General features: G+C 39.2%; 1 protein-coding gene across 4 annotated transcripts in view; it reads left to right on the top strand.

Annotated features, from left to right (window-relative positions):
* The window catches only part of LYPLA1 (lysophospholipase 1), a 29,752-nt gene extending 19,483 nt beyond the window's left edge, over window positions 1-10,269 (top strand). For 3 of the 4 annotated variants that reach the window (XR_004274406.1, XR_004274407.1, XR_004274408.1), the window contains 5 exons: window positions 1,652-1,725; window positions 3,210-3,311; window positions 4,728-4,904; window positions 8,241-8,844; window positions 9,549-10,269. Coding sequence is in view for 1 of the 4 variants with exons in the window: in XM_032296092.1 (XP_032151983.1) it covers window positions 1,652-1,725; window positions 3,210-3,311; window positions 4,728-4,904; window positions 8,241-8,294 (407 nt within the window). In the remaining 3 variants the exon portion in view is untranslated. Of the gene's footprint in view, window positions 1-1,651; window positions 1,726-3,209; window positions 3,312-4,727; window positions 4,905-8,240; window positions 8,936-9,548 lie in introns of those variants that run through there. The other variant, XM_032296092.1, reaches the window with a different exon arrangement.

The raw sequence follows: 10,269 nt of genomic DNA, 5'->3' as shown, positions 1-10,269 counted from the left end.
AAAAAAAAAAAAAAAAAAGTTACTAATCGTTAATTTTAGTGTGGTAATTATAATAGGTATCACTGATTAAGCACATAACTGTTTACAAGCTAGGTGTTTCTTACAGAGCACCTCATTTGACACCCCTGTGAAGTATTAGCTCTGCTTTAGAAAACCTCAAAAGCCTGGTCTCTGGTAAAGAAGTCCATCTCCTTTATGATTATGGTAATTCTGTTTGTGGGGTGGAGCATAAAGAACACTAACTTACTGGGAAGTGTCTGCTTTTAAGAAATGTGCAGGGGGCCAGGTGCAGTGGCTCATGCCTGTAATCCCAGCACTTTGGGAGGCTGAGGCGGGAGGATCATCTGAGATTGGGAGTTCCCGACCAGCCTGACCAACATGGAGAAACCCCATCTCTACTAAAAATACAAAATTAGCTGGGCGTGGTGGTACATGCCTGTAATCCCAGCTACTGAAGAGGCTGAGGCAGGAGAGTTGCTTGAACCTGGGAGGCAGAGGTCGTGCTGAGCCAAGATTGCACCACTGTACCCCAGCCTGGGCAACAAGGGCGAAACTCCGTCTCAGAAAAAAAAAAAAAAAAGAAAGAAAAAGAAATGCACAGGAATGTCCTTTTCTTTTATACATATGTACTGAAATAGCTACAAGTAGAATAATATGAGGACTAGGATTGCCTTCAGGGTAATCTGGTTGGTGACTCCTGAGTGTGGGTGGGTGTAGGTGGATGTGGGCAGCAATGGAGAGACAGGGTGACTGAGAATTATGTTGGTGTTTGGTAATTTTTTATTTACATATTTATTTAGGGACACTGTCGCCCAGGTTGGAGTACAGTTGGGGATCATAGCTCGCTGTAGCCTCAAATTCCTGGTCTCCAGCAACTCTCCCACCTCAGCTCCTGAGTAGCTGGGGCTACAGGCATGTGCCACCATGCCTGGCTAAGTTTTAAACTGTTTAGTTCACTGTAGGTGTGTGGATTTGTTCCTGGGTTCTCTGTTCTGTTCCATTGGTCTGCGTGTCTGTTTTTATGCCAGTACCATGGCAGTTTTGGTTACTATAGCTCTGTATAATTTGAAGTCAATTAATGTGATTTCTCTAGTTTTATTCTTTTTACTTGGGGTAGCTTTGGCTACTCTGAGTCTTTTGTGATTCCATATAAATTTTAAGATTGTTTTTCTGTTTCTGTGAAGAATGTCATTGGTATTTTCATAGAGATTGCATTGAATCTGTAGATTGCTTTGGGTAGTATGGGAAAAAATTCCATGTTCATGGATTAGAAGAATTCATGAACAATAACAATATTGTTATCGGTTCTTCTATCCATGAACATGGAATATTTTCATTTTTTTGGTGTCCTCTTTCATCAGTGTTTTATAGTTTTCATTATAGGGATCTTTCACTTCTTTGGTTAATTCCTAGGTATTTAATTTTTTATGTGTGGCTATTGTAAATGGCATTTTTAAAAAATTTCCTTTTCACATTATTTACTGTTGGCATATGAAAATACATTCTAATTTTGTATTTTAATGAAGTGCTTTAAGTTTTTCACTCATTTCCACCTTAAAAGTAATTGTGGTTTTCTATTAATTTTTTCCTAAAGTTTATCAACGGGCTTAACTTTGAAAGTACTGCTGACTAACTTTCATGTTGTTTTTAGTAAAAGCTTTGATTGATCAAGAAGTGAAGAATGGCATTCCTTCAAACAGAATTGTTTTGGGAGGATTTTCTCAGGTAAGATAAAATTTGGGTGGAATGTCAGTACCATCAGTATATTTATCTAGAAGTCTGTGCTTTAATCCTTCCTGTGGAGTAGTTTAAGTTTGAATGTACTGGAACTAATTAATTTCTTCTTAAAATAACTATAATACCATGTAATTAAATTTCTAGGCTAACACAGTGTTTCCTTTTAATTAATTAGAACTCTGATAACACAGGCATGAGTCCCCTCTCTAGGAGGAGACTACTGGTAAGAACAGTAAAGCAGAAGATAAGAGAATTTCTTCCCTTTACCTTCACTACTATAGGTTTAGGTATAAATATGTGCTGTTTATTTTGGGCATCTTTCTTCTTCTCTGTACTTTACCCCTGCCTTCTGTACTTTGACCGCAGACACTGCTCCCTCATACGGACCTTGCATGGCTACTGCAGCATGTCAGCTGTTTGCCGTGGAACCAGACTCCAGATGCTCTGGCTTCTCATCTCTGTTTCTTTGCTTATCTGCTTTGTTTACCTTTCCGTCAACAGTTGGCCATCTTGGCTTTTGCAGTCTATTGCTTTTCCACCTCTTGAGTTTACATGTTACAGGTCCAGCCACACAGTGTGACTGGTGGTCACCAAATCCTATTTCCTCAGTGCTGGGAGACAGAACATCACTGCCTGGGGTGAAAAAGGCTCTCATGTCCTCATGTGTTACAATGATCCATGGGCATAGTCAGAGTGATGGGGGTCCCAGATGGCCGGCAGGAGTGCAGCTTCCAGAATGCAGGGTGTTGTGACCTGGGTAGGCAGATAGTCTGCAGGTGTCTGCTAAGTAGTTCTTATTATCTTAAATTGTCATTTGGAAAGTAATACCAATTTAAGAGCTGGATGCGGTGGCTCACGCCTGTAATCCCAGCACTTTGGGAGGCCGAGGTGGGCGGATCACCTGAGATTGGGAGTTGGAGACCAGCCTGATCAACATGGAGAAACCCTGTCTCTACTAAAAATAAAAAATTAGCTGGGCATAGTGCTGCATGCCTATAATCTCGGCTACCTGGGAGACTGAGGCAGGGGAATCGCTTGAACCCGGAGGCAGAGGTTGTGGTGAGCTGAGATCACGCCATGCACTCCAGCCTGGGCAACAAGAGCGAAACTCCATCAAAAAAAGTAAGAGAGAGAGCAGAGAGAGAAAAGAAAGACCGATTTAAGACCAGATGGGATTTTATACCTAAAACTCTGCAAAGAAGAAAATATAAATTCAGAATATTTCTAAGGCATGTTGTAAGTGCAACAGTTTCCGATGCTACAAACAATGTCTCATTGGAAAGGAAGTCAGTGTGTTCTCTGGTGAAGGGAACCGAATCCTTTAGGACATGGTGGGGTGTATTTCTATTTCCACTATTTGCCTGATTTGATTTGACATCAGCCACTGAGTTTGATTGTTTTATGGATCTCATTAGTAATAAGAAACCCTCTAAATTGCTGTGTTCATTGACTTACCCTGCTTGTCTTTTCAGGGAGGAGCTTTATCTTTGTATACTGCCCTTACCACGCAGCAGAAATTGGCGGGTGTCACTGCACTCAGCTGCTGGCTTCCACTTCGGGCATCATTTCCACAGGTAACTTGGTTGATGCACTCACTATCAGATTACTGAGCTAAAGGCAGCTAGCAGATAATGTTGGAGATCATCTTATTTTTTTTTATTAATAAACTTTTTTTATTTTTTTGAGACAGAGTCTTGCTCTTTCAACTAGGCTGGAGTGCAGTAGCACGATCTTGGCTCACTGCAACCTCCACCTCCCGGGTTCAAGCGATTCTCCTGCCTGAGCCTCCTGAGTAGCTGGGACTACAGGCGTGTACCATGACGCCTAGGTAATTTTTTGTATTTTTAGTAGAGACAGGATTTCACCGTGTTAGCCAGGATGGTCTCCATCTCCTGACCTTGAGATCTGCCTACCTTGGCCTCCCAAAGTACTGGGATTACAGGCGTGAACCACTGCCCTGGCCTAATAAACTTTATTTTTTAGAGAAGTTTTAAATTCACAGCAAAACTGAGCAGAAGGTAGAGTTACTGTGTACCTCCTGTCCCCCACGTGCACAGCTTCCCCACCATCAGCATCCCCACCTCCACAGTCATGCATTTGCTGCGTTCTGAACCTGCACTGATACATCACCATCACCCAGAGTCCTTCACTTACAGCACTCATCTTTTGTTAAAAAGAATTTTCTTAGACTTTTGTGATGTATTACTAGGCCTTAGTATGCTGTACTGTCTTTATTGTGGAGTACATAGAATGGAATTAGAAGGAAACCTTATTGTCACAAATTTTAGATTTGAAGGATTTGATACATTTTAGGATATATATGAAAATGAGGACTCTTTTTAACCCATAGAAATAATATTTGTTTTTAGTCTGGGCACAGTGGCTCATGCCTATAATCCCAGTACTTTGGGAGGCCAAGGCAGGCAGATCACCTCAGATCAGGAGTTTGAGACCAGCCTGGCCACCATGGTAAAACCGCGTATCTATTAAAAATATAAAAATTAGCTGGGCGGGGTGGTGCACGCCTGTGATGCTAGCTACTTGGGAGGCTGAGGCACAAAAATCACTTGAACCTAGGAGGTAGAGGTTGCAGTGAGTCACAGTTGTGCCACTTCACTCCAGCCTGGGCGACAGAGCAAGACTCTTGTCTTTTAAAAAAAAAAAAAAAAAAAGATAACTGAATAAAGCAGCAACTCAAAGTACTAAAACAACCAACCAAACCAAAAAAAGCAGAAAATACAATATGCTTCAAGGGACTCATTCACTGGGAAGGTATATATTATAATATGAGGCAAGGTGATCACAAATCCTATGGAAGTTAAATAAAGGGGTGTGGTGAGTATATGGATAGAAGGAATTTTATTCCTTTGGCCAAATATAATTTCTAGTATGTTATATATGCATGCATATTTATGTAGAATTTTAAATGCCTGGCATAGTGTCCTGTACCTTTACAAAAATAATACTATTTCTTCTTTTGCTTTTTGCAGGGGCCTATCAGTGGCGCCAATAGAGATATTTCTATTCTTCAGTGCCATGGAGATTGTGACCCTTTAGTTCCCCTGATGTTTGGTTCTCTTACGGTTGAAAAACTAAAAACATTGGTGAATCCAGCCAATGTGACCTTTAAAACGTATCAAGGTATGATGCACAGTTCGTGTCAACAGGTAGGTGTCTGGAAGCAGTGATCAGTACCATATTTGCAACTGTTTTCATGTGATATTTTCAAGAAAAGTAACATTTGAATGCTTGGGGATTTAAATGAGTTAATTCGCATTGGATCATAAGTTAGCAGGTCATTAGATAAGTGTGTATTCAACTTAATTCAACAAATATCTACTGATTGGCTGTTACACACAGCCATTGTACATAATTCAAAGATGAATAATAAACATTCTCTTTCATTAAAATTTAAGATAAATTAAAATTTAATAGAAAGATGCATGTCTAAGTAACAGTATTTATAGCAGAAACTGACCTCCATTGTATTAGAAACTTTAAAAAGTGCCCTTGGAAAATAAAATAAACAACAGGAAGTGCCCTGAAAAACTGAGAAAAGATTAATTTTATCTTAGGAGGCACTGAGACCGTGACGAAACAGCTAGATTTTGAAAAGTGTTGGGATTTGGTTAGCAGAGAAAGAACTGCAGGCCAGGAAGAGCAAGCCATTCAGTCAGACTAGAGTCTTAGGAAAAGCTGAGTGTCACAGGACAGAAGACATGGAACAGAGACTCTCTTTGCTGAGAAGGGACTGACTCTCTAAGCAGCAGGAAGCTATCGATGTTTTTGGTTGAAGTGAGATGTGATCTGATCTACATTCTGGAGGCAGGTGATCCAGTAGGATTTAGAGATTAATTCTATGGGGTGTAGCAACCCAGGAAGTATCAAAAGGGCGTGAGAGTTCTCGCTCTGTTGCCATCATAAAAAGTAGGTGCAAGAAACAGTTGTAAAGGAAGGAGATAATACTGAGTTTAGTGTTTGTATTGAGATTGATGTGCCCCCATGATATCAATATAGGATGTTGGAAATACTTGTCTGAAGTTCAAACCGGGAAATGGAGATTTGAAAATAATTACTAATACTATTGATCAATGAAGAATGATCTTGAGAAAGCATCATAAGAAAAAAAGCTCAGGGGCCAGGTGTGGTGGCTCATGCCTGTAATCCCAACACTTTGGGAGATCAAGAGATTGAGACCATCCTGGCCAACATGGTGAAACCCTGTCTCTACTAAAAATACAAAAATTAGCTGGGCATGGTGGTATGCACCTGTACCCAGCTACTTGGGAGGCTGAGGCAGGAGAATTGCTTGAAACTGGGAGGTGGAGGTTGCAGTGAGCCGAGATCGTGCCACTGCACTCCAGCCTGGCAACAGAGTGAGACTCCATCTCCAAAAAAAAAAAAAAAGAAAAAAAAAGGGAATAGAAACTTGGGAATAGAACTTTAGGGGACACCTTAAGTTTAGCCTAATGATAAAGGGAGTTAGGTGTTGAGAGTATGGGAGGAGAGATTTTCAGAATGGGGAGGAGATGTGTAATGTGTTTCAGGGAAGGGTTAAAGAGAAATAGGTTAGGAAGAAAATATCCAATATTAAGCCACCTGTGACCTTGGATGTTTGGGTAGATAAATCCAAAATGCAAAGGACTATGTAAAGTGGATAGGGAAATGAAGAAGCAGAGGCACCATGTATAGACCTTTTTAAAAAGTTTTGGTAGAGAGGGAATAGGAAATTTGTTCTTTAATGGAAGCAGAGAAAGACCTATGAGTGGAAGGAGGGAGGAAGAAGATGCAGAAAAGAGAAGATAATTGATAGGGGCATTCTCAGAGGGATCATAGAATAGAATAAAGTCTTAGTGCTTGCCTTAAAAGAGGAGAAAAACATTTTCAATCAAGATAGAAAAGGGCGGGCCGGGTGACTATTATAAATAGGAGATGGAGAGAGAGAAGAGTGTTTGGGAGCTCATATGAGATGTGCTTACCTTTTTTTTTTTTTTTTTTGAGATGGAGTCTCACTCTGTTGCCAGGCTGGAGTGCAACAGCATGGTGTTGGCTCACGGCAACCTCCGCCTCCCGGGTTCAAGCGATTCTCCTGCCTCAGCCTCCTGAGAAGCTGGGACTACAGGCACCTGCCACCATGCCTAGCAAATTTTTTGTGTTTTTGTAGAGACAGGGTTTCGCCGTTTTGGCCAGGGTGGTCTCGAACTCCTGACCTCATGATCTGCCTGTCTTGGCCTCCCAAAGTGCTGGGACTACAGGCTTGAGCCATCAAGCCCGGCCTAGATGTGCTTATCTTTTCAGTCAAGTAGGAGATGTGGTCACTTGATAAGAATGAAGGCGGCCTGAATAGGTTTGGAGGCTTGAAAAGACCGAGAGTAAAAATTAAATCCTCAATAGTGAGATAGTCACACTGACAGTTTTACAACCATTCAGACTGGTTAAATATTTGCTTTAGGGACAGAGAAAGAGGTGATAATATGACTTACCCAAAATGACAAGGGTGCCTGGGAACCTAGTGTGTTCCCTTGCTGATATAGAGTATTACAATATTGAATCCAGAAAAAAGAGGGCAGGGGAAGTCCTGGAACCCTTAATGTGAGTAAGAGGGACTGAAGGTCTCTAGAGCAGCTGTTTTCCTCATGGGCTTTGCATCACAAATACCCTGGAGCTTCTTAAAATCTCCATAGATGAGTCTACAAAGACAGGACTGAATGAGTAGTAGCAGAAAGTGAGGAGAAGTAGGGTAGTGGGAGGTGATCTCACAGGAAACTTTCTGGGATGTCAGAGTATTGTGAAGTGGGACCCTTTCATACTGTGGCTCTTTTCTGAGTGACTTAATTATAAGGCTGTAGGTTAGCTGCATTGCTAATATTTGTCACTGTGAGGCTAGGTAAGGCCTTGATATATAAGAGCTGATAGCAGGAGGTGAGTTTGAGGGAGGTGAGAAAACTGAACCAGGTGCAAGAGGCTAAACAGGAGAAAGTTTCTTCTATGATAAACCTTTGGTATATTAATGTTCATATCTTCCTAGGCACATCTTAGGTACATGCTGTCTATGAAATGGTTAGTTGTATATAATTCCTTGTAAAAGACACAAAATAGTTAATGCTATGGATTTAGCATGCAATTCAAATTAGAGAATGGTAGAAGCTCTGCTTTGTCACTCATACTTAGTTGTCAGTAATTGTACACTTACTGAGATTTCTTGGTGTAGGTACTGTCACCTGTAAACTTCCCTGGCTACCCCCAAACCCCCATGTCTTTTATTTTGTTTCAGTATAGGGAAATGCAGAACTAGATACTAGATGGGAGCTGTCATTTCGGTGTACAATAATCATGATGGGAAATGTTCTGAAATTTCTGTTGGAGCCTTATTTCTCTTTTATGTCTTAGTAAAAATGATTTCACCTTAACTGTGCACACCATGGATTTGATTAGTGGTGTTTTAGTGGGAATTTAATTTCTGATTTATGTAACTGCATATTAAATTACTTTATTCCAAACAGGAAATGATGGATGTCAAGCAATTCATTGATAAAGTCCTACCTCCAATTGATTGATGTCACTAAGAGGCCTTGTGTAGAAGTACACCAGCATCATTGTAGTAGAGAATAAACCTTTTCTCATGCCCAGTCTTCAAATTTCTAATGTTTGCAGTGTTAAAATGTTTTGCAAATACACTCTAGTGACACAGATTAAATAATGTCCCTCATGAGAAATGTATGATCTTTTAAGTTTCTATACATGTATTCTTATAAGAAGATTCAGGATACTACCATATTAAAGTAGATGAAGCAGGTAGCTTCTTTTTTCTCAAATATAAGTCAGCAAAATAATATAGTACTGCCACCAGATTTTTTATTACATCATTTGGAAATTAGCAGTATGCCTAATGAAAATTTGTTCAGGTATAAATGAGCAGTTAAGATATAAACAGTTATGCATGCTGTGACTTAGTCTATGGATTTATTCCAAAATTGCTTAGTCACCATGCAGTGTCTGTATTTTATATATGTATTCATATATACATCATGATTGTAATACATAAGAATGAGGTGGTATTATGTTATTCCTAATAATAGGGATAATGCTGTTCATTGTCAAGAAAGAGTAAATTGTTCTCTTCAATAAATGGCCCTTTTATTTTGGGACCAGGTTTTTCTTTTCCCTGATATTATTTCTATTTAATATTCTTTACTCTTCAGAAAAAAAAAATTCATTCTTTCTTTATTATCCTTCATAGCAGACCAAATACAGCCTCTCTGCCATAGACAGCTACTGTCAATACATACTGTAATTTGACATTTTGAGTCACAGATATAAGGTATTTAAAATCTATTTATGCTTTATAGAGAAACCAGACATTAAAACTTCATGCACTACTTATTTCAAATTATTATACCTTATCCAAATTTATACCTATTTAGTTATTAGGATCTTCAACCCAGGTAACAGGAATAATTCTGTGGATTTATTTTTCTGTAAACAACTGAAAGAATTAGATCATATTCTAGTATGTTCTGAAATTTTTTTTTGAGACGGAATCTTGCTCTGTAACCCAGGCTTGAGTGCAGTGGCATGATCTCGGCTCACTGCAACTTCTGCCTCCCCCGTCTTGGTTCAAGCAATTCTCCTGCCTCAGCCTCCCAACCAGCTGAGATTACAGGCATGCACCACCATGCCCAGCTAATTTTTGTATTTTTAGTAGAGATGGGGTTTCACCATGTTGGCCAGGCTGGTCTTGAACTCCTGACCTCGTGATCTGCCCAAGAACCTTGGCTTCCCAACTTGCTGGGATTACAGATGTGAGCCAGCGCACCTGGCTATGTTCTGAAATATGTTTAAGACTGATCTTGAAAACTAATTTCTAAGATGATTTCATCTCCTCATAGCATAGAGTTTACTTTATACACATGTTTGAAACCAACTGCTGTAGAAGATGAGGAGTCTATTGTAATTTTGCTTTATTTTCATCTGCCAGTGGGCTTATTTGAAATTTTCACTTTAGTCAAATTATTTTTTGTCCAAACATAAAAATAGCAATCATTTTAAATTGTCAAAATTTCCAGATTACTGGTAAAAAGTATTTGAAAACAAACTTAATGAGTAATAAAGGCTAGTCAGAGCCCTATGCATAAAGTGTAGTTACCAGATTAATATGTAGCAAAAATGTATGCTTGATATTTCTGAACTCTGTTAATTTTTCTGCTGTATCCCAGCTGACCAAAACAATGTTAAGAATGCATCTTTATAAATGGGTGCTAATCAATAATGGAAATAATTTAGTAATGGACTATATAGGATGTTAATAATGAAGCCATATGTTTATGTCTGGATTTAAACATTTTAAACAATCATTTACTATGTCATTTTTCTTTACCTTGAAGAACATAAACGGTTGTTTCAATTCTAAATATCAGCAAGATTTTATTTATGGCAAGAAATATTTTGTTGAATTGTTGTGCTGTAACATGGGAAAATGTAAATGTTTTTCATGGTTTCTATCAATGTGAAATAAAATTTAATTCTGACTTT

The sequence above is a fragment of the Sapajus apella genome, unplaced genomic scaffold, assembly GCF_009761245.1.
Source record: "Sapajus apella isolate SASKATOON/1434 unplaced genomic scaffold, GSC_monkey_1.0 scaffold35, whole genome shotgun sequence".
Lineage (NCBI taxonomy): Eukaryota > Metazoa > Chordata > Mammalia > Primates > Cebidae > Sapajus > Sapajus apella.
Note: the sequence above shows the minus strand (reverse complement) of the source record. Positions and strands in the feature narration are given on the sequence as shown.